Source organism: Rana temporaria, chromosome 5, assembly GCF_905171775.1.
Source record: "Rana temporaria chromosome 5, aRanTem1.1, whole genome shotgun sequence".
NCBI classification, from domain to species: Eukaryota; Metazoa; Chordata; class Amphibia; order Anura; family Ranidae; genus Rana; species Rana temporaria.
In genome coordinates, this window is record NC_053493.1 from 169,656,223 (window position 1) to 169,681,190 (window position 24,968).

Sequence of the window (24,968 nt, forward strand, 5' to 3'; positions counted from 1 at the left end):
TAGAGCTTTCTTTTGGTGGTATTTGATCACCTCTGCAGTTTAAAATTGTTGCGCTATAAGAAAAATTGTTGGGCACTGATAGGCGGCCCTGATGGGCAGCGCTGATAGGTGGCACTGGATAGGCAGCACTGATGAACTACTGGCAGGCAATACTGAGTGGCAGTTTGATGGGGTACTGACCGGCATTACTGATGGGGCACTTTTTTGGGCACTGATTGGCACTGTTGTGGGCACTGACAGGCGTTTATAGAGGGGGACAGGCTGGCAGGTGATGGGCACTTTTTGATGGGGGCTGTGCCAATCGACTCTCCCTGTCAACATGAACCAAGGAAAGCCATTTACTGGCACTTCCTGGTTCACGCGATGATCAGCTGTGATTTATCACAGCTGATCATGTGGTAAGAAGCCTCTATTAGAGGCTTCATACCACGATCAGAGTTGCGGTGTGTCAGACTGACACACAGCACCTCCGATCTCCGCGCTACGTGCCCCCTGTTATATATGATGTCTGGTCAGGATAACTCAACCTCTTTGCCACCATCATTTTGCTATATGGCGGGCGGCAAGTGGTTAAAGGAGCCAATGAACACCTACAGCGATTAGCGGGAACTAGCTGACCTGCCGCAGTATAATGACGGCGGCTGGTTGGGAAGTGGTTAAAGCTACAACCAATAAGCAGGAATCCAAAGTAGTGTCACTTAAAGGGAAGCAGACTTGATTCCCATCTGAGCAGATCTGAAATTTCCAGCCTTGTTTACTGTCCAGATCCCAGGCCTGGAAATTTGGTAGGTGGACGTTCTCAGTCTCCAATGCCTGAATCAGAGGGAATGGGCTATCCACCCAGAGGTGTTCCAAGCCTAGATAGGGAATGCTGGATGTTGATCTTCTGGCATGGCATGGCTGTTGAAACCTAGGTTCTGAGGGACAGGGATCAGATTTGGCCATCTTTACACTCCTAAGGCCCAAAACTTATAATTACAGGTGCAGCTCAAGGCCCCTCTGAGTCCTCTTGCATGACAAACCGCTGGGAGTGCAGATAAGGATGGAGCTCATCCGTGCTCCAGACATCTAGTGAAAAATAAAAATGTCCCGGAAGTTGCACATCTCTGTAAATTCCTGTGAAAAGAGTGTATGACAGCCTCAGCCCAGGCTCCAACCAGACCACGCCCCCTATTCTCCGGGAGTGAAATGAAACACGTGGGGGCATGGCCTGGTTGGAGCCCAGGTTGAGGCTGTCATACACTCTTTTACAGGGATTTGCATAGATGTGCAACTTCCAGGACTTTTTTTTATTTTCACTATGCTCCTAAGGGTTAGGACATCTCACATAGTTTAACATTGCACCTGGAACTCCTACTTTGCGTGGTGTGAGACTAGGAAATTCCATTAGAAGAAATACGCATCCTGTCTTTCCCCAGTCTGGTCTGGACCAGCATCTGACCTTGAGTACCATCAAGGGGCAAATCTTTGGCCTCTCATTCCTTATTTAAGTTCTTTGTGCAAGGTGTGATGCACATTACTCCCCCCTGTGCCTCAGTGGAACCATACCTTGGTACTCTCAGCTATTCACAGACTGCATTTTAAACCCACTTGGGATATTTCCTTGTTTGGCAAGGTGGCTTTTGAGCAGTTTTATTCTTTAAAGTCTCTGTCCTAGTGTTTCACAAGGACTAGGTTGTTTGACAAAGGGGGTTCGTCTTTTTACCTCAACCTGGACATTTCTTCTCCTTCCCTATATCCTGCTCTGAAGCATACCAAGGTTTTTTTTCTCCACTGTATCCATGTGTTAGGCCCTTGTACACGCGATCAGTCCAATCCGATGAAAACGGACTGAAGGACCGTTTCATCAGTCCAAACTGACCGTGTGTAGGCCCCATCAGTCCGTCATCCTTCGGTCGCAAAATTGAGAATTTGCTTTAAAATCGATGGTTAGTATGCAAAAGCATTGGTTTCAAACCCGCGCATGCTCAGAATCAAGTTGACGCATGCTTGGAAGCATTGAACTTCATTTTTCTCTGCACGTCGTTGTGTTTTACGTCACTGCTTGGACTCGATAGGTTTTTGAACTGATGGTGTGTAGGCACATCAGACCATCAGCCTTCGGACCGTTCTCATCGTGTTGGACTGATCGTGTGTACAGGGCCTTACGCTCTGTGGGAAGAATCTTCCTTTCAACAACTTTTTGACAATTGAATTAGCTGTTTTTCCTTCCCAAAGGCTCCCTCAGGGGGCTTCCTGGTTCTCTCTACCATTGCTAGGTGCATTAGACAAGTCATCTGTCAGGAGCAGCTAGTGCTCCTACTCCTCATTCCAGCATCTGGGTTTTGGCTATTTCCTTCTCCCTGTCTTTGTCTGTCTACCTGCAGGGTGATTGATGTGGTCAGTCACCTGTTATAAGCAAGCCAAGTGTTCAGTCTCATGCTTGTGATAGAGAGGGATACGTGTGTTGTTCCTGATCAAGCTCCCTGTCTGTCTGCCTTTGCTAGATGCAGATTGCTCTGAATTTCCCTGTGTATGACCTTGGATCAGATTATTGGATTATTCCCTGAACTCAGCCTGCCTTTTTACCTGGACAGCCATAATACCACTCTGCCTGTCTGCCAAACACAAGTACCTGTTTGCTTTGCTCAATTCGCACCTGCCCTGGTGTGGTAGCCAGGCACTATAGCATTTTGTATAAGTCCTGGTGGCAACCGAGTACCGTTAGGCCTGCTTGCCTTATTGGAAAGGGAGCTGCTATAGGGGAAGCACACAGTAGCCAGCTATTGTGTCTGACCACCTGTGTTGGGGTTGACATGAAATTATCACAAGCGTTCAACAAAAAAAATCTGTGAAAATGGACTCTACTAAGGCCCCTTTAATTGGTGAGGAAATTTGCAAACTGACACGCCAAGTCCAGAAACTGTATTTGCATGTAAACGCACCTCCAGCAGTAACGCAGGAGCCTGAGCCCAAAGTTAACCCACCTGATCGTTTTTCTGGTGACCCCCATATGTTTTCCAACTTTAAAAATGGTTGTATGCTATATTTTAATGAAAGAAATAGAAAACTCGCGCCAAATTAATATACACTAATTGTAAACTTGATATACCAAGTGACTAACTGAGTGAAGCTGCTCCCAAAAGAAATCAGATCACTGACTTATGTAATTGTGCAATAGAAGTGAGGGGCGCTAAAATTAATATAATGGATAATGTGTCACAATACTATTCAAGTGATCTATATCAGACCATATATTCAAAAATAATCAGACCGTGTACTCAAATATAAGTGAATAAAATACAGATGATGGTAATATATCTTTAAATGCAATAGTGCCCAGATGATGTGAAATAAAAAGTCCAGGGGGGCGTGGCTTAGCAATGGCCGAGTGAGGACGTTCTGCCTGTGAGCTCCTGGCTTCCCCCCGGCTTACCCCGACATACAGCGGACTTTGTAACTCACCGTACACGGCATGCTACATAACAAAAGACCCAGACACGGACCATCACCCCGCAGGAATAGACCGATCACTCTGAGGAGCGGTATCAGGAGATTCCTCTGCGAGCTCGGGCACCCATCAGCCGCCGCCATTACGGAGGCTCCACGTGCGTCTCCTCCGGCGTTCTGCACTGTTCACACCCTGGCCCCCCTTCCTCCGCCTGCAATGGACACAGACTTATCCCAGGGAATCCCGTCAGCCCTCCGCCCATCCATACAGAGATCCTCTCAACAGCAGGGCGAGATGTCGGACGACCTCCGCTCCATGCTACAGGCCCTCCCCACTAAAGCCGATATTGAAGACCTTGTCCGCCGAGTAGAGGAGGCCCACGGGCGCGCCATCCATGAGGTAAGAGAGGAGCTGCAGACTATCTCAATGCGGGTAGATACCGTGGAAGCTTCGATCTCTTCCTTGGAGCAGAGGGTAATGGCACTGGAGGGCTCTCATGCAGTGCAGGCAGCCACCGCCATAGATTTACAATTACATTTAGAAGATTTAGAGGACCGCGGCCGCCGCAATAATTTGCGGCTGCGGGGCCTTCCGGAGGCTACGGGATCGGAGGATCTGGCGGTGTCTGTAGATTCAATATTCCAGGGACTGCTAGGTGACTCACCCCCTGCCCTTGAGCTAGATCGTGTTCACAGGACACTAGGCCCCAGGTCCTCGGACCCAGACCGCCCCCGTGATGTCCTTTGCAGGCTCCACCGTTACACCCACAAGGAGTTAATCCTCCGTAAGGCCTGGGAGCATGGGGAGGTGAATTTTGATGGAGCTACATTAAAGATTCTCCCGGATTTATCTAAAGCTACACTACAGCGGAGGGCCATGCTGAGGCCAGTCCTCGATCTTGCCAGGAGAGCGGGCTGTACCTACCGCTGGGGATATCCCTTGGCGGTCACCTTCCGCAAGATGACATCGTCTTACACCCTATGTACCCAGGCAGATCTACCAGGCCTCTTCGCTTTTCTGGCAACGGACCCAGTAGATGTCCCGAACTGGCTCATCATCTTACCCCGCCAGCCGAACCGACAGCCTTCTGGGCCGCATCGGGGAGGCTTCCCCCCTCGCCAGCAGAGATCCACCAGGAGGGCGCGAGATTTGTCCTCCATTGAGGGGTCACGTGAGTCATAAGCGACCGGGCGCTATCTTGCCATGATGTTCTACACTGCACAGATCTATGTTATGAGCCCCCCCTCACTGGATAACTGTTTTGCTGCCAGTTGGCACCTTTGTCCCTCACTGCATTGATGTTGGGGAGTGCCCCCCCCCGCGTATGCCGTTCCCCCCCCACCCCCTGTTCGTGGCTGCACTTGCGGTGAGGCTCCCGGGTATGTTGCCTGGGCCCTGCATTACCCGCCCTACGGGACCCTGATGTGTGCAGTCGTTAGACGGGGGCCCTAACTTTGATCCCACATTTGTGCGCCTGCCTATGGAACTGCCGTCACTCCGATACCGGAGGCCCCCGCTCGGCGGCGGCCATTGTTGGTGACCCCCTTTCCTGCCGTACCCTGACTTGGTCGCAGACTTAGCTACGTTTTCACTCTGGCCCCCTGGTTCAGGCCATCTACCAGGATGGGGCGATATGTGGGGGACACTGGGAGGGGGTGGCGGGGGGATGTGGGGTACCTTTTTATGAGACCCTTACTGCCTTGACAGCAACCCTATTCTGCCCCCCATGAGATTGAGGGTAACATGTTTACAAGCCTAGAGGGATGCTTAACTAGCAGCCCCATGCGGAAGGAGGGAGGGGAAGGTTCGGTCGAATCTGAAGGTTTAAGATTTGGCTATTTAGTTTGAATCTGTGCATTATTACCGCTTAAATGTTTATATAGTAGTGCTGGACTGCGGTCAAAATGTTCTATGCATGCATACTAAAGTGTACCTATCTGATATATGCTGTTACAATTTTTCCTTTCTTAAAAAACAAAAAGCCAGGGTGGCTGGGGGTGGCCGGTGGACCTCTTGCTGGCTATCTCTTTCCAATCCCCCACTTAGGACGACACTCTAATACCAGCTTTTGTCCTGGTGAGTGTTTAGGCACGGTTGTGCCCTTCTTTTAGTACTTCACACCTACCCACTTTGTAGGTTCTTTGGCTGTCCTAGCTTCCCTCTGAGAGAGGTGACTGGGTTCTTAGCCACCTCCTCGTTTTCTCTCCCTACCCTCTAGCCCCAACTCCCTTACCTCTCCATCCCTCTACTCTCCCCTTTTTCCCCCCCTCCTCGCAGACAGGGCGATGGACTCCATACGAGTACTGTCTCTGAATGCCAGAGGCTTGAACACGCCTGAAAAGAGGCAAATGCTTCTAAATGATTTGAAAGGGTCCCGCACAGATGTCGCCTTTATCCAGGAGACTCACTTCAAGCATGACAAATTACCCATTTTAAAAAGTAGGCTATTCCCACTGACTTATCACTCCACCAACCCCACGGCCAAATCCAAGGGTGTGACTATTTTAATCTCCAACAAAGTGCCATGGAAATGCCAGGCGGAGTTAATAGATCCCGGGGGACGATTTGTCTTCCTGAAAGGCCTGGTGGGAACCACGTTACTCACTCTAGCGACGATATATGCCCCGAACGACCAACAGGCCAAATTCATCTCTCACACCTTGGATAGGCTGTCGGACTTCGTGGAGGGCCAGCTGATCCTCGGCGGAGACTTTAACGCCCCCTTGATTCCACCCTCTGACACCTCATCTGGGAGTTCGGCAATACCCCCGACGCAAAGAAAAAGAATAGCCACTGCCCTACACAAAGCACGTCTGATAGATGTTTGGTGCCTGCATCACCCCGCAGAACGGGATTACACGTTCTACTCCGCACCCCACAAATTATACTCCAGGATCGACTTTTTTCTGATTCCACACAATCAGCTGCACGCGGTATCCGACTCGTCGATTGGTCACATCACCTGGTCGGACCACGCACCCATTTACCTGACGTACACCTTAGATGGAGGCGCCTCGACTAGACCCAGGTTTTGGCATCTTAATGAGAGCATTCTCCAGACCCCGGAGGTCCTGGCGGATGTCTTGAGAGAGCTCCCCCTGTACTTCCAAGAAAACGACACCCAAGACTGTGACCCTGGGTCCCTTTGGGAGGCCCATAAGGCTGTCATGAGGGGTGTTCTCATCAGACATGGAGCGCGTATCAAGAGAGAACGTAACGCTCAACTTGATACACTGCTGTCTAAACTCCACGTAGCGGAATCCCGACACAAACATAGGCCCACACCTGACCTGGGGACAGAATTGGGAATCTTGCGCAAACAAATCACGGACCTACTCCACTATAGAGCGAAAGCGGCGGTACAGATATGTCGGAAAATAGGCTATGAGTCGGGCAACAAGTGTGGTAGGGCATTGGCCAGAGCGGTTAGGGAACAAAAATCAGCAGCGTATATCCCTCACATTATCGGTCAGGAGGGGGGTAAGGTTACAATGCCGCAACATATTTCACGGGAGTTCAAGGACTTCTACCATTCACTCTATAACTTGCCGAGTAGAGACCCACCGCAGGCGAACATCGACGAATACGTATCGACCTCACAAATGCCCTCCCTCCCCGCGGAAGCCTTAGAAGATCTAGAGGCCCCAATCACGGTGGAGGAACTCCAGCTTGCTCTAGGATCCATGAAGCCGAATAAAGCCCCGGGCCCGGACGGCTTCACCGTCCAGTATTACAAATCCCTTTTCCCGATCCTAGGCCCGCGTATGGTTTCCTTCTTTAATGCAATAGGTGCGGGTTCGCAGTTTCCTAGAGACACTTTAAAAGCTCATATCACACTGATCCATAAGGAGGGTAAGGACGCGGGATCTTGCGGGAGCTATAGGCCAATTTCCCTTTTAAATACCGATTTAAAATTATTCACCAAAATACTGTCCACCCGGTTGGCGAAGCACCTCCAATCTCTGTCCCACCTAGATCAGGTAGGTTTCATCCCCACAAGGGAGGCCAGGGACAACACCATCAAGGTACTCAACCTAGTCCACCTGGCAAACACGAGCCGTACCCCTTGCGTCTTTGTTAGTACCGACGCCGAAAAGGCGTTCGACAGAGTCAACTGGAACTTTATGTTCTCTGTCCTCCGCCACATCGGAGTAGGGGGGAGGATGTTGTCATGGATAGGGGGGATTTATTCCAACCCAACAGCCCAAGTAAAGGTAAACGGACTTCTGTCGGACCCATTTCCTATCACAAACGGTACGAGACAGGGCTGCCCGTTGTCCCCGCTCCTCTTTGCCCTTTCCTTAGAACCCTTTCTATGTAGAATCAGACTGAACCACGACATACGGGGACTCACGGCGGGGACCCTACAATGTAAGGTCTCTGCGTATGCAGATGATCTCCTTTTCTCCCTGACGAACCCAACGATTTCTCTGCCGAACCTACTATAAGAATTCCATACATATGGAGCCATCTCGAACCTTAAAATAAACTATTCCAAGTCAGAGGCAATGGGGTTGGCTATCTCCCCACAGTGTATTTCAGCCATCCAAGCGAATTTCCCCTTCCAATGGACGAACACGGCCCTTAAATACTTGGGGACACTGATTCCGGCGGACTTATCCAGGGTGTTTACTCTTAACTTCCCTCCGTTATTAGTGACGGCCCGCTCCCTGCTCGACAGATGGCATAGAGGACTGCACTCCTGGTTCGGCAGATGCAATCTTATAAAGATATGCATACTCCCCAAATTCCTATACCTGTTCCAGGCTCTCCCCATCCAGATTCCTGTCCCCTTCCTTAAACAAGTACAGGGCCTCTTTTCACGCTTCATATGGGCGCAGAAAAAGCCCAGATTGAACAAAATTCAAATGTCCCTGCCCAAGCAGAGTGGAGGCCTGGCCGTACCCGACATCAGACGTTATCACCAAGCCGCCCATTTATGTAGAATTATGGATTGGAGACGCAACGTAGCACATAAATTGTGGACTCAAATTAAACAGTCTCAAATAGCGATCCCTTTAAAAAGTGCACTGTGGTGCTTTGACGCTATTCCCCCGAGGCTGAAGTCTCACCCACTGATTGGGACCACGCTGAGACTGGGTTCCCGGGTGGCTGTGGGGACTCACCTGACGACCATGTCCTCACCGCTTTATCCGATCATTGGACACCCGGACTTCTCGCCGGGACTTCATCCGGCGGAATTTTCAGGCCTGAGGGAGAGGGTCGGGAGCAGGCGTCCGGGTTCGTGACATTGGGACACTGGGCTTCATTGACTGAATTGACAGATTCCGCAGGTGACTACAGCCTTCCCTTTTGGAAGGTGGTGCAATTGCACCACTTCCTTCACTCTATCCCTGACCCACAGAAGTTCTCACGTCCACTGACGACCTTTGAGGAGTGCTGCTCGGAGGCCGGGCCGGCGTCAGACTCTTTCACAAATGTATTCTCTTTTAAACTCACCCCCCACACAGCCTAGCTTACGCTGCTTAGAGAGATGGGAGTCTGACCTTAACCGGACTTTCTCAGTAGTACAGAAACAACGTATCATCACCTTAGCAATAAAGTCCTCATCCTGCACCAGACTACAGGAAACCAATTTTAAACTCTTCTCCAGGTGGTACCTCACGCCCACCAGGTTGCACAAATGTTTCCCTTCTACCTCGGACCGCTGTTGGCGGTGTGGGGTGGACGCTGGCTCCTTACTACACATTTTCTGGTCCTGCCCAGGACTGACGAGTTTCTGGGCGGAGGTTCGCCGCATCACACAAACGTTTACGGAATATGAGATCCCGGACGACGCGTCGTTTTTTCTGCTACACCTGTCAACGATGTCGGTTAAGTCCTACAAAAAATCGTTGGTATGCCACCTAGTGAATGCCGCTAAGGCATCATCCCCCTCCGCTGGAAGCAGCAGAGCCCACCGACGGTTGGGTGCTGGCTGCGGAGGGTGGAGGAAACAAAACAAATGGAGGATTTGATTCTCATAAACATGAAGCCTTCACGGAGGTCTGGGGTATCTGGAATGTTTTTATTTTTTTCAGATGAGGGTGCTTCCCTACTTGGACATTGATGTCGCTCTGGTCGGGTTTGGAGTTGTCCGCTCCCCACCCTCGCCCTGTCTGTGCTCCCCCCTATTCTCCCCTCCTCTTTCCCCCCTTCTTCTTCCCCCCCCCTCTCCCTCCTCTTCGTTCTCTCTCTGCTTCACCTTATTTCACTTTAACTCCTATTTAAGATAAAATTTAAGCACGGGGAGGTTCCTGCTCACTGATGCTATCCATATCTGAATAGAATGCAATGTACATGTCGTTGTGTCCCCTTTTCACGTGAGATCCTGTACAGTGACATATTACGGTAATGGCTGAAATGTATAACGACTTCTCTGTACTTGTTTTTTTTTTTTTTTTGAGTTCATGTACGTTTCTGTTGTAATGTTGGAATTTCTCCACATGTGCTTTCTCAATAAAACATATATTTGAAAAAAAAAAAGAAATAAAAAGTCCAAAAAAAAAAAAAAGCACGATGAGTGCAACGTTCCAAGATTGGATCAAGTCCAAGTGCAAATACAAATACAAATAGTGCAATCCCAGATTGCAGAGATAAAGTGCAAATGCAAAGTGCTTGTAGATCTTCAAACAAAGTGCGAGAAGGGAGTGGTCCGCCTTCACCTATAGGTCACCAAAGTAATAATGGATGGCTCCTTACCACATGATGTTGACCAGATTAATTAAAATGTGGTCAATAAGGCTTAGTAGTAATATGAATCAGCAGGCTCGCCTCGACGTCACCTGAAGCCAATTCAGGTTAGGATTATCAGACTCTATCAAGGACTCCTTGGTCACCAGTAGTTTCAGGAAGTCAGATGTGGCCCGCAAAGGTTATAAGGCATCCAAATCTTCAATCGCTAGATGGATAAGAATGGAAATTATAGAAGCTTATGAGTTGGTAGGGGCTCAAGCTTCATTAGTCAAGGCATATTTGACCAGAGCAGTCTCTAGTTTAGGGGCAGAGAGGGCTGGCGCCTCTCCAGAGGACATCTGCAAGGCAGCAACATGGTCCAGTTACTCTACGTTTGACAAACACTATCGTCTGGATCTACTGTCTGTCTGATAAGGAACAGACATTCGGACGAAAGGTCCTCCAGGCAGTGGTCCCGCCCTAACAAAGTAAGTTCCTTGCTTATTTCAGAGGCTGTCCTGGAAGACGAAAGGAGAAAACCGGAGTTAGACTTACCGGTAACTCTTTTTCTAGGAGTCTTCCAGAACAGCCTGGTTTCCCACCCGGTGTTTATATCATTAACTGGAGTTTGATGTGTGTACTGACGATGTGTTAGTATGTTATGTCTTTTCAGAGCCTTCCGGTAGTTCTTGGTTAATCTGAAGAGGAGGCCTGGAGGACCGCCTTTTATTTGGTATACGTGTTTCCTGTCCCGGAGGGAGGAGCCATACGTCTCAGAGGCTGTCCTGGACTCCTAGAAAAAGAATAACCGGTTTAAGTCTAACTCCGGTTTTTGTTGAGAAGCTCCCAATAGGAAATCACATCTAAAGGGATGCAGACGCTGCAATTTTCCTCATTGGAACCCTGCAGGTGCACCAGCTGATTATTAATTATGAAACCACTCCCATTGGATTCACTTACCATATTAATGCAGACAAATACACATTGGCATGTACCTTCAGGTAGAGCCTGACAAACAGAGGAAGGCCTCTTGTACAGCCCCAGTTCACGGGCCACTGAGGTTGCAACAGTGGCCACGAGAGCATAGTGAGCGTCCCTCAGAAGGAGGGAGATCGCGCGCAGCGGCGCAATGACATTATCAAGGATGTCACTGGGGGTAAGAGTAATCTCCTCCCTCAGTCCACCAGGGGGAAGGAGCCCCGCCATAAGCCTGGTCCTTCTTTCCCCACTCAGAAGCGGTATTTTCGTCAGTCGGGGCCCGCGGGTAAGCCTTTTGGTCTAGCGTCTGCACCAGGAGTTTTCACCAAGGTGCTTGCACCGATCCTATCTTTGCTGAGACAGCGAGGCATTGCCATCGTGGGCTACTTAGACGACCTTCTTCTGAGAGCAGCTTCTGGCTCAGAATTGGGGGAAAATGTGTCTATAGCCAGCCAGACCCTCCAAGAATTCGGGTGGGTGTTAAACTTTCAGAAGTCGGCCCTGGTGCCGACTCAGCGTTTGGAGTACCTAGGGTTGATTCTGGACTCCTTGGAAGTGAAGGTCTTTCTTCCCCTGGGGAAGTTGCTGACTCTTCAGTCTGCAGTGAAGGTGTTGGCATCTCGCAAATGGTCGTCTCTCAGTTTTTGCATGCAAGTCCTGGGCCTGATGGTTGCCTCCTTTGGGGCGGTACCGTATGCCCAGTTCCACACTCGTGTTTTGCAGAAGGAGATACTGTCCAAGTGGAACAAATCTCCTTTGTCTCTGGATCGCAGATTCAGGTAAGCCACCTTGTCTGAGTCTCTCTGAATTGGTGGCTGAGATCCCTGGCTTTTCGGTCTGGGTAGTCGTTTATTCCCTTCCAGTGGACGGCAGACGCCAGCCTCACGTGTTGGGGGGGCGGCTGTGGGGTCCAGTCGGCCCAGGGTCGCTGGACTCTAGAAGAATCCCGTCTGCCTATCAATGTTCTAGAACTCCGGGCAATCAGGCTGTGCCTCTCATCGTGGTCAAGGAGGTTGCAAGGTCTCCCGATCAGGATTCAGTCGGTGGCTTATGTCAACCATCAGGGGTGAACACAGAGCTCGGCTGCAGCGTCCGGGGTCGCTCACATCCTAAGGTGGGAGGAAAAAAGCGTGCCGGCTCTGTGGGACGTCTACATTCCAGGCGTATAAAACTGGCAGGCAGACTACCTGAGTCGCCAGATGCTGGACCAGGGAGAATGGTCATTACATCTGGAGGTGTTTCAACTCCTTTGCAGGCGATGGGGCACACCGGACGTGGATCTCCTGGCCTCTCGCCTCAACCGCAAGGTGTCGAGGTTCGTGGCCAGGTCCAGAGAACCCTGGGCAGACGTGTTGATGGCCCCGTGGGGTGAGTATCGGCTACTTTATGCCTTTCCCCCATTAAAGTTGCTTCCTCGGCTGCTCTGCAGAGTGGAGGCCGAGGGGATCCAGATGATTCTAATCACTCCAGATTGGCCTCGGCGTCCTTGGCACGCCAATCTCGTGCGCCTGGTGGCGGATGTACCCTGGCGGCTGCCAATGTGGGAGGACCTTCTATCTCAAGGTCCCATACTTCATCCTGCTTTGCAGTCACTGGTTTTAACGGCATTGCCAATGAAAGCCAGGTATTAAGGGACCGGGGTCTTTCCGGCTCGGTCATCTCAACCTTGCTGAGGGCACGGAAGTCTTCTTCCAGGAAGATCTACTATCGCACCTGAAAGGCCTACATCTCTTTGTGCGAAGAGATGGGGTGGCGTCCACGGACATACTCAGTGTCCAGAGTCCTGCTGTTTTTACAGCGTGGAGTGGATCAGAATCTTGCCTTAAGCACCATTAAGGGACAGATTTTAGGACAGATAAACCACCTCTTCCACCATGGGATTTGAATCTGGTGCTCTCGGTTCTTCAGGAACCTCCCTGAAAACATCAGAGGGATTCCTCTCTTGACTCCATCATCTGAAGGTGGCCTTTTTGGCGGCTATTACTTCTGTCAGAAGGGTTTCTGAGTTGAGGGCCTTGTCTTGCAAGTCGCCATACTTGATCCTCCATAAGGATAAGGCGGTGTTGCGCCCACAACCTTTCTTTCTTTCGAAGGTGGTTTTGGACTTTCATCCATATGTCCTTGGCCAACGCATCCTAGGAAGGTTGCGCTTCATACTTTAGATGGGTATGCTCTTTGCGGGTGTACCTGTCTGCTACGGCTCCGTTTCGGAGGTATGACTCACGTTTTGTGTCCGTGTCTGGTCCACAGAAGGGCCTGGCGGTCTCGTCAGCCACCATTTCTCGGTGGATCTGGCAGACCATCATACAGGCCTATGCTCTTAGGGGGCGGGCACCCCCTTTCCGGTCACAGCACATTCAACCGGGCAATTGGTGCTTCCTGGGTTTTCCGACATCAAGTGTCTCTCACAGGTGTGCAAGCCGGCGACTTGGTCGCCCGTTCACACTTTTTCCAAATTTTACAAGGTTGATGTCAGTGCATCTTATGATGCTTCCTTCGGCCGCAAGGTTTTGCAGGCAGCTGTTTATGGTTGCACCTCCTCCGTTGCGGAGCTTTGCTTGTTTTGGAGTGAAGTTTAATAGTTTTTACTGATACTGTTCCCACCCCTCGTTTTTGACACTGCTTGGGGACGTCCCACTTGTCAAGATTTAAGGAGCTGTGTCCGTCCATGGACGATAAGAGAAAATAGGATTTTTTGTACTCACCGTAAAATCCTTTTCTCTGTCGTCCATGGATGCACACAGCACCCACCCCTCCTTTTTCGGTTTGTACTGCTTGTTATGAACTGAGGCTGCTTGCTGCAGGGTTATGTCCGGAGGGACCGCCCCCTTGGCGGGGCTGTTCAACTCTGTTAAAGGTACATGTATTTAATTATCTAACATGTTTCTGCCTAGTCCTCTCCTGTGAACAGGAACATAACCCACATGTCAAGATTTAAGGAGCTGTGTCCGTCCATGGACGACAGCGAAAAGTATTTTACGGTGAGTACAAAAAATCCAATTTTTTTTTTCAAATTTCCGCTCTTCTTTTTTGCTTATATCGCAAAAAAAAAAAATGGAGTCGTGAATAAATACCACCAAAATAAAGCTCTATTTGTGTGAACAAAATGATAAAAATTTCATTTGGGTACGGTGTTGCATGACTGCGCAAATGTCATTAAAGCGGAGTTCCGGCCACAATTTCACTTTTTAAATATAAATACCCCTGTAATACACAAGCTTAATGTTTTCTAGTAAAGTTAGTCTGTAAACTAAGGTCCGTTTTGTTAGGTTGTTACAGCATTTAGACACTTTATAAAATAGAAATTGACTGGGGCCATCTTAAGTGTGGGCATCATGAAGCCAGACTGTATGACTTCCTGGATTTCAGCCTTGCAGATCTCGCACATGCTCAGTGCTGCACAAGCAGTGTAATAGGTTTCAGATCAGGTTTCAGCACCTGTACTGTCCAAGTCACATGATTCTTCGAGACTGGGGAGTGCACAGACTCCTGGAAAGTTACACCCAATACATTCCCAGGAGTCTGTGCGGTGTAGGTTAGGAAGCTTAAGCACCTAGGTGCAGGAAGAGGGAAGATTAACTATTCTGCCTAGCAACAACACTTTGAAGGCATCTAAAAAAAAAAAAATTCTTAAAGGACTAATGACATTTTTTTAAAACTACTGATGTAATGTTATATTTATGGGTGGAACTCCACTTTAAGAATGCGAGAGAGCTGAAAATTGGTCTGGGAAGGAAGGGGGTGAAAGTGCCGTTAAGCTAGCCATACACACATAGACTTCTCCAACAGATTTTTCCACCCACGCAAAACAGCGCAAATGGAGAAATCTCAAGTTTCGGCTGTTTTATTGTGACAACCATCCCCTCTGGCTGTCAAGATACCCAAACTGTACCCGATTCATTTTAGGTATTTTACAGGTAAGCCTAAAATGCTATTGTTTTACTATAAAATAAGCTTTTTAAGTTTCTATCAGGATTTATGACTTACAGCCAGTGCTGTTTTTCAACAAAACTAAAGCATGCTGGGAGTGGAAGGGATAATAACTGGCTAAAGGGATTCACAGTAAGCACAAAAATAGGTGATCATTCTACACAGTGGTGTAGTGGTTAGCACTTTCACCTAGCAGCAAAAGGGTCGCTGGTTCGAATCCCGACCACAACACCATATGCCTGGAGTTTGCATGTTCTCCCTGTGTCTGCGTGGGTTTCCCCCGGGTACTCCGGTTTCCTCCCATCCTCCAAAGACATGCTTGTAGGTTAATTGGATCTTGTCCAAATTGGCCCAGTATATATGTGTGTACAACTGTTTGTCCCAAGCGTGTCGAGATCCTACAGGGTAAGTGACTGCACCAGCCAGGAAGACACTGGCTGCAAAAAGCGTCTAGAGGCGATTCAGGTCGCATGTGTAGTGCTATACAAGTCACTCATTCATTCATATTTTGTCCTACTTGTTTTACTTTATTCTTGTGGCATTTCTCCACTTTCTGCCATCATTTTGGTAAGGGGCTGGCCACATTTTATACTGTAGGTACCTTCTTCCCCATGCTGCTTCCTGGTGGGCAAAAATTCTGATGCACATTTATAGACGGTTGGCCAGATTCAGAAACAGTTACACCGGCGTATCAGTAGATACGCCCTCGTAACGCAGAATCTACGCCGTCGTAAATTTAAGCGTATTCTGGAAACCAGATATGCTTAAATTCGGCTAAGATACGAGCGGCGTAAGTCTCCTACGCCGTCGTATCTTAGGGTGCATATTTACGCTGGCCGCTAGGTAGCGCTTCCACTGAGTTCGGCATAGAATATGCAAATGACTAGATACGCCGATTCACGAACGTACGTGCGCCTGTCGCAGTAAAGATACGCCATTTACGTAAGGCTTTTTCCGGCATAAAGTTATTCCAACAAATAGCTGGCCTAGCCAATGTTAAGTATGGCCGTCGTTCCCGCGTCGGAATTTGAAAATTTTACGTTGTTTGCGTAAGTCGTCCGTGAATGGGGCTGGACGTAATTTATGTTCACGTCGAAACCAATACGTCCTTGCGGCGTACTTTGGAGCAATGTACACTGGAATATGTACACGGACGGCGCATGCGCCGTTCGTAAAAAACGTCAATCAGGTCGGGTCACCAATCCTTTACATAAAACACGCCCCCTCATCCTCCTTTGAATTAGGCGCGCTTATGCCGGCCCCATTTACGCAACGCCGCCGTAACTTAGGAGGCAAGTGCTTTGTGAATACAGCACATGCCTCTCTGACTTACGGCGGCGTAACGTAAATACGATACGCTACGCCGCCTGAAAGATGCGCCGCCCTACCTGAATCTAGCTAAGTGGGTAGAACTTTGTCGTGTTGCAGTAAAGCTTTACTGGGCTTTGTAACTGTCTCCTACTTTGGTGCAGATGCAATGTGGTGTACACAAGTTTGAGGGTTTTAACCTCAAACATCTAACATCCCCCATATCCCATCCCTCAGAGCATTTGGGTGATTGGAAGCTTGCACAGAGCAGATGCACTGTTTTTATATTAGAAGGCAGGAAAGCTACTCGCGCTAATATCCCTTTATCCAGTTCAACACAATTTCCAATCTCCTAAGATTGGGGTACTACTGCCATCGTTAGAGGGCTGGACAGGTCTTTGCTGAGAGAGCGACTTTCTGTAATAAAGTTGCCAAGAATCCAACTACATCCTTACCAGTGTGCCATTGGTATGAAGTTTGAAGATGAATTGCCACACAGTGCCTTCAGATCCTTAAGGACTTGTTTTAAAACTCATGTACTGCCAGTAAAATAATATTTTAATAACTTGAATGTATCCAGTCTGGGTACAGGTATACTTTAGTCCAAGTAAATGTCATGCACTGAAGGATATACAGCATTACAAATTATAAAGCATAAAAAATGGATTCTGCGATAAACATTATGGCTAAAACCAGAAAAATATACTATACAAACCCCTTTTGTGTTGCTTCAGAAGATATTTTACTAGTATGTGAATACCCATATTAGATATTGATAGAGAAAGTAAGTAGCTAATAGATTGGCTCTAGCAGGTAACAAAAAAAAAAATTCAAGAGCCTCATGCTTGACACTAACGGCACAACCTGGCAGCAAGGTCAGGAGGACTGTTTAGTATAGTTACATGCGTAAAGAGAAAGTGTTAAAAATACAGGAATTACACTTTTTGGAAGTTCTGGAAAGCTGGTTTAAGTCGGTCTATTGTTCTATAGATCAGTATAATATTTTTAAAGTGCCAAAGAAATTTAAAACACAATTATTTGTAATACAAGCCTATTTTTCTGTGTATACTTTCTACATTTCAGAATTTTGCCTGTTTTTCAAAAGTGTTCAATTTTTGCTTTCAAAGACCAATTGACTTTAATTTCTTTCTCTTTTGAATGGTTTACCTTAACATATTGTCAGATATGGAGTTCTTAGAGGTTTTGACAGAAGGTTTAAACAGAGTGCTTCTTGTACGTGGCGGTGGTAGAGAAGTAATCACCATTTACTCTTAAGAATCCAAGAAGAAATTTACATATGAAAAGCACACTGAATAGGAAAAACAAAGACTGCTAACTTTATTTGTTTCTAAATACTTGAAATTGTATACCACGTTTGGTATATTTTTGGTTTAAACTTTCTAAAATAGTATTTTTCTGCATTTCTCGATTTTATTATAAATCAAATAATTTCTTATAAATATGCAATACATTTTACAGCATGTGAATAGAACAAAATGATTACGTTTTAGAAAATGCAATTAAATAAACATTGTAAATACCAAGTTGCATTTGAAAACTCCTGCACTATAGAAACAATATGATTTAAACTGAATTATGTTGCATTAAATAGCCCTAAAATGTAAACATTTCAGTACTTTGTATGTATGGTTAGTCTTCCATACATGGGTTCTAGCAGGTGTGTGAATCTACTTAAAGTGGACGTAAATCCTCTTATTGTTTTCAGCCAAGGAAACTGCCATGATGCTGCATGTGTGATCAGTTCTGATTCCAGCAAATTGGATGGTTTGACAGTTTGATTGAAAGCACAACCAATGTGACAGTTACATTCCTGGCTCATGCAGGGATTGTAACTGTTTTTCGAAACTGTTAAATTGGGTTTACTTCTGCTTAAAGCTTAGTTCACATGAACTTCAACTTGTAAAGGGCAGCGTGAACAGCATGCATTTACAAAGCATTTTCAGAACTTTCAGCAAACTTTCTTGGATCTTAAAAAAAATGCTGCTTGTAGAAGAGTTTTGTGTTTTGCCTATAGAAGCAGCTCAATGTTTTACTATGTGTCCATGCACATTAGGACGTTTAGAGGGATAGTTTTAGCTCAGAGTTTAGAGAAGGAGAAAAAAACTTCTGTTTTGTGTTTTTTGACAGAATAAAACACTGAATGCTTCTAAGCTCTCTTAAAAGCTTTTAAACTCCTTTACAAAAAATACTCTATGGCTTCATGTACACTGGGCTTTAAAAAAGGGCAGCTCCGTTTTTCAGAAAAAAAATTCTCATCCAGAGCATTTTTGTGCAGTTTAGTGTTTTTTTTCTGCCAGAAAGCTCCAATCACAAATGCAAATCAGAAGGGTTTTTGTTTCCTTTCTCTAAACACTGAGCTTAAAATATGCCTCTAAATGTCCTAATGTGCATGGCCACATTAGGATAAGATTGAGCTGTTTCTATAGGCAAAACACAAAAACTTCTATAGAAACAACTATTTTTAGGCCAGTGTGCATGAAGCCTTAATTAGCGTTTTTGGTTTTTTTTCTGCCAAGAGAACTGGTGTCCGTGCGATTCTGCCTGTGGTCTCAAAACACACTACAATCTCAAAACGCAGGTTCAGGTACCATTAACTTTAATGGCACCCGAAATGTGGTGCAGAATCATTGCCTGATTTATCGTGCAGAAAATCGCATAAAGCTAGTCACACAAAAGAAGCTCCTGCTCCATTTTGGGTGACAAGCTAGATGCAATGTGATTTGCTGTGTGACAATCGCACCAAAATCAAACCATTTTAGGTTCCATTTAAAATAATGGCACCTGATCCTGCGTTCTGCGATTGTAGTGCGTTTTGAGATTATAAAGTACCAAGCAGCACCAGTTTGCATTGTGATTTGCTGTGTGACAATCGCACCAAAATCACACTGTTAAATACAGATCCTAGTGGTAAAGGTTACTTTAAACAAATTGCTAGCAGGCTTCAGTGCAGCTTAAATCATGTTTAAAGTAGGAATATAGAAAAAAAAACAATCCAAGGAATGAGCAAAGGTCGGACTTTGAGGCAAATGGAAGTATATAAAATATATTATTTATTACAAAAATGAAAAAAAAAATTTACACAATAACCATGGTATAATAGAGAGTGAATAAATACAATCACAATAAAGCCATATAGATATTCATGAGTAGTGAGTAAATCCTTTGAAGTCGCCTACGCGTTTCGCCGTGGGGCTTCTTCAGGACGAGACAAACAGGATTTTTTGCTAATATGTAGATATTGTTTCATAATCTGGAACCATACATATCACATTAATACAGCACAAAGACAATGATAATGATTTTACAAAAATGCTTATTGAATTATTTAAAAATGAAAGAAATAAACAGACAAAGGTTACATCACATGGTTACGTCACCTAATGCATCACGGTAGGTGCATCCATCCAAAAGACTCCGAACATATAGGGAAAATGCACAAATATTGTGAGATTATTTAACTTTTGATGGCACCACAAAATGGTCATCTGTTAAGGATATGCAATAAAATAATATAAGGATATATATATATATATATATATATATATATATATATATATATATATATATATATATACACATCAAAAAGGATACATATGTCAAGGTTGTATAAATATATGATAGGCATACTACATAGAGAGTGGAAAGGATTTACTGTAAAAAAAAAAGGGGGAAAGTAGAAAACAAAAAAAGAATATATATCAGGGAATCGAAAAATATAATAAAATTATATATATTCTTTCCATATATCTTTCCAATATCTGGATGTGATTGTCTAATTTCTGACATCATGAAAGTACCATCATAGATGCATTAAGTTTGGATCATTGGTATGATGTTTTATTAATATCATTTGTTAATCCACACACCTGGTGTATCACTTATATCGTCTATATGGGCTTTGGGCCAAACTTATTTACTCCTGGTGTGCTTACTCACCTTGCTCCTTCTTTTTGTTTTCTACTTCTCCCCCTTTTTTTTTTTTTTTTTTTACAGTAAATCCTTTCCACTTCATACATGTAGTATGCCTATCATATATTTATACAACCTTGACATATGTATCCTTTTTGATGCATATATATATTTCCTTATATTATTTTATTGCATATCCTTAACAGATGACCATTTTGTGGTGCCATCAAAAGTTAAATAATCTCACAATATTTGTGCATTCTCCCTATATGTTCGGAGTCTTTTGGATGGATGCACCTACCGTGATGCATTAGGTGACGTAACCATGTGATGTAACCTTTGTCTGTTTATTTCTTTTGTTTTTAAATAATTCAATAAGCATTTTTGTAAAATCATTATCATTGTCTTTGTGCTGTATTAATGTGATATGTATTGTTCCAGATTATGAAACAATATCTACATATTAGCAAAAAATCCTGTTTGTCTCGTTCTGAAGAATCCCCACGGCGAAATGCGTAGGCGACTTCAAAGGATTTACTCACTACTCATGAATATCTATATGGCTTTATTGTGATTGTGTTTATTCACTCTCTATTATACCATGGTTATTGTGTACAAATATTTTTTTCATTTTTGTAATAAATAATATATTTTTTATATACTACCGCTTGCCTCAAAGTCCGACCTTTGCTCATTCCTTGGATTGTTTTTTTTTTCTATATTCTTACCATTTACGGATGTGGCTAATGTGGGTGCTTCCCTTGTGTATCTTGTCTTACCCTTCCCTTTTGTTTTTTCCTTCCCCTTATCCCTCCTCTTCCCTTCCCTTCTGTTTCTTTCCCCATGTTTTGGTTTATTCCTTCCCCCTTTCACCCCCCCCTTCCTTATTTAATTCCATGTTTAAAGTAGCTGTTAGCAATCTTTTCATTAGGATATGTATTTAACAGTCCCAAGCTGGTGCTGGATGGTCAACATTCTTTTTAAGATCTATGTTTAACATTACCAAACAATTGCTAAAGGATGCTTTAGGGACTTCAGGAAAACTTGCCATACACACTGCCCTTATACAAGCTGAAGCCTGTGCAAACTAGGCAACGTTAGTAACTGATTGAGTGCTTCTTTCAAGTACTGCATTCATGCTTGATATATAGGGTACGTTTAACACCTGCTGTGTACATTGATGCTCAGCTTGTAATCATACTGCACTTGATGCATTAGGACACTTCCTATCGCTGCATTTTGGCTGTAAAACATACCTTCCATATACTTGATAAGCACACTGTCCTTTGGGGGCTATATAAACCTTATATTCTATAACATGATCTTCCTACTTTGCAAATGTATCTCAATACACTGTGGCTAGTTTGTGCTTCTATCACTACTCCTGCAGTTTGCATGTTGAGAGATAATCTTGACCAAGTCATATTTGTTAAATGAAAACAATGCAGACAGCATCTCTAATCCTATTATATCTAAACAATATAATGTGACATTATAATTTTTTTCCAACAGCAAGTGATGCTCCCATTTTTGAGTATTGCTTACAAGAATCAGTTGTTTTACTTTCTTGAGGGTGAAAACATGTCAAAATGAGAGGCATTTGTTTTGTTGGTAAAGGGCATGATTTTTCCCTCTGCTATGGAGGCAAACCTGCATTAACTGCTGTAATTCTCACCTGAAGTCAAAAGCTTTCTTGAAGGAAATCTCAAATCACTTCACCTTTTATCTTTGTCATTTTAACCAGAAGATGAGAAACATGGCAGGTGTCGGCACTATCTCCTGTGAATAATCTTACTTTTTAGGCAGCGTGTTCTATGACCAGAATTGGAGAGCGCTTTGAGAATTTATGCATTGTGCTTTCAGGTCTTGCCCCCCCCCCCCCACACACACACACCTTAAAACAATTAAAGTTGGAACTAACACTAAAGAACCCCTCCAGGTCTTACTTATTTGTGATGTTATAGTGGAATATCTTAGCCTAACTTAACTAACTAACTTAAAGTGGAGTTCCACCTAAAAATGGAACTTCCACTTTTTGGAATTCTTCACAACCATCTTACCCATACATGGATCAAAAGCCAGCTGGTCCCTGATGAACAAACCAAATTTTAATACATTTATGGCCGAACTTGGTGTATGATAAGGTTAAGTTTGCAGTGGCCATTGTAGGCCGATACACTTAAAAGATTGTTTAAAGTAATACCTATAATTTACTCTATGTAGTAATAAAAAAACAACAACTTGGTTTGAAGTCTATCCTGAACCCAGAAATACAGTTTGCACTTTCCCTTCATGCATGCAGTTTTACCAACATTCTTAACACCAAAGATATATTAAAGGGGTTGTAAAGGTTTTTTTTTTATTTTCTAAATAGGTTTCTTTAAGCTAGTGCATTATTGGTTCACTGACCTTTTCCTTTGATTTCCCTTCTAAAATGTTTTTTCTTTGTCTGAATTTCTCACTTCCTGTTTCTCCTCAGTAAGCTTGCCCCCATCATCCGAGCTGTTCTGGCTGACTAACTCACAGCCAGAACAGCTTACTGAGGAGAAACAGGAAGTGAGAAATTCAGACAAAGAAAAAAAAACATTTAGAAGGGAAATCAAAGGAAAAGTTAAGTGAACCAACAATGCACTAGCTTAAAGGAACGTATTTAGAAAATAAAAAACAAACCTTTACAAACCCTTTAATCCGAACCTTTTTAAATATTAAGTTGCTTCTCTTAAATGTAATAAAAACATATATATTTGAACATGCCAAGGAGCGAAATTCTTTAAATATTTCATTGTTTTGAGTATGACTTTTGATAATATACAGTTCATTAAGCCAAAAAAGTTGTGTGCCTTCATAATGCAAAAACGTTTGATTTTATATGTAATTGCATTGGAAATTCACAACTAACTGAAAATACCAACAGTAGCTTTACCGTTAAAAGGGTATTTCCTCAGTTCCATTTAGATGAGATTTGTTAAATATTCACCCAGTCTGCTATTTGAAGTTAGCATTTAATGCCAGTGCTATTTGTATTCATCAAGTCTATTATTTAATCATAATTGTGAAATACAGAATAACTAATGGATGTTTGTTTTTAACCCTTTCATTTAAGCTTTAGCTGTAATGTAAATTTAAATAAAAATTAAATAAGTTTAAAGTGTATTCTATTTTTTTGAACATTGTACCAATGTGTTTATATAAATATTTATATTCTGTTAATAAATTGTGCACATTATGTTGTAAATTCTTATAGATCATAAATATTTTGGCTGATCCTTTTTATAATATTAGTTCTGGCAATAAAATAGTTGACATTTGTAATCTTAAAGTGCGTTTGGAATTTTTGTGCTCGTCTTTAAAAACAAAAAAATGTTTAACTGTTTATCTTTTTAGTGAACATCTTTAAAATGTGACTTTGTGGTTTTTGAATTCTGAAATAATACCTTTAATTTGTCATAAATGTATTCTGCATTTGCTAGTCTGTTATGCTTTACATTTTTAAATTTTAAATATAAGTAAAGACAAGTTTAAACATTGTGATACAGTAAAACTTGATTTGTTAGTGGTAGTGATAATATAGCCAAATAATTAAATTAAATATTCAATTTTTTTTTTTTTTTTAAGATGCATATTATCTGCATGTATGGATTTAATTTCACTGATAAAAATAGAGAAGGCTACTTGAGTTCCAAAAAGTCGTGTAGCTCCTATGCCCTCAGGTTTTCATCTTTCTAAAAATATACACGTGTAGAAACTAACACCATTTGATAATGTTTCTGTGGACACTGAGTGTACTACACAATAAAGGGGGGGCATGGCACTGATGTGAGAACGAGTGGACGTGCAGCACCTGGGCTCCATTCCTACTATCATCCTGACGATCATCTGAGCTCCTTCTCCTCTTCCTCAGAACCTCTCAGTTGACATCCTGGGGTCCAGGCGGGTACACTGCTCCCATTTTCCCACAAGCACTCCTCGCCTCTCTTCTCAAGCGGCCATCTTGGACACGAGGCATACAGCTCGTAAGATGTTGATTGGCATGCAGACTGTCTGGAGAGGCGACAGGCCCTACCTCTACTGACATTCTAGAAGCCATAAAAGCTTGTAAGGACACTCTCACTGTGAAAATACCTACCTGACTACAGATATTAGCCTTATTCGCCTGGATTGACAAATTCAGATAGATCCAAGCTACCACTAGATCTGATTCACGCAAATTACACGCTATGCAGGTAAAGGCCCTCCGAGAAAAAGCAATTGACACTGAGAATCGCATTAGGTGAAATAACATCCGAATCATTGGCCTACCTGAGCGTGCTGAAGGCCCTAGGTTGGCAGAATTTGCAGAGTCCTTCCTTACTACGCTGCTTGATCTTACTGCTATGCCACCCATCTTTGTCATTGAAAAGTCCCACAGGACTCTCTTCCCCAAAATTACCACACTATTTCGGTCATAAACAACGACCTGGAAACTTTTTGGTCGTCTCCTAGCGGATAGACTTTTGGTTATTATTCCCACGTTGATCTCCCCAGACCAGACAGGCTTTATCCCCACTAGGCAAATCACAGATAATATTCGTTTGGCCACTAATATAATACAAGACACAGACAAAGTCCTTTTGCTAAGCCTTGACGTACATAAGGCATTTGATAGCGTGTCTTGGACTTACTTAAAATTTATCCTTTCCAAATTTTGGTTTCAGGGAGCATTTGGCCACGGTTTTAA

The 24,968-nt window shown here is 44.4% G+C and overlaps 1 protein-coding gene across 2 annotated transcripts in view; it reads left to right on the forward strand.

The window, feature by feature from the left end:
* The window catches only part of SLC12A7 (solute carrier family 12 member 7), a 574,243-nt gene extending 554,901 nt beyond the window's left edge, over window positions 1-19,342 (forward strand). For both annotated transcript variants that reach the window (XM_040353352.1, XM_040353353.1), the window contains exon 24: window positions 17,505-19,342. In XM_040353352.1, coding sequence (XP_040209286.1) covers window positions 17,505-17,596 — 92 coding nt within the window. In that variant the 3' untranslated portion in view covers window positions 17,597-19,342. The remainder of the gene's footprint in view (window positions 1-17,504) is intronic.
* Window positions 19,343-24,968: the final 5,626 nt, after the last annotated feature.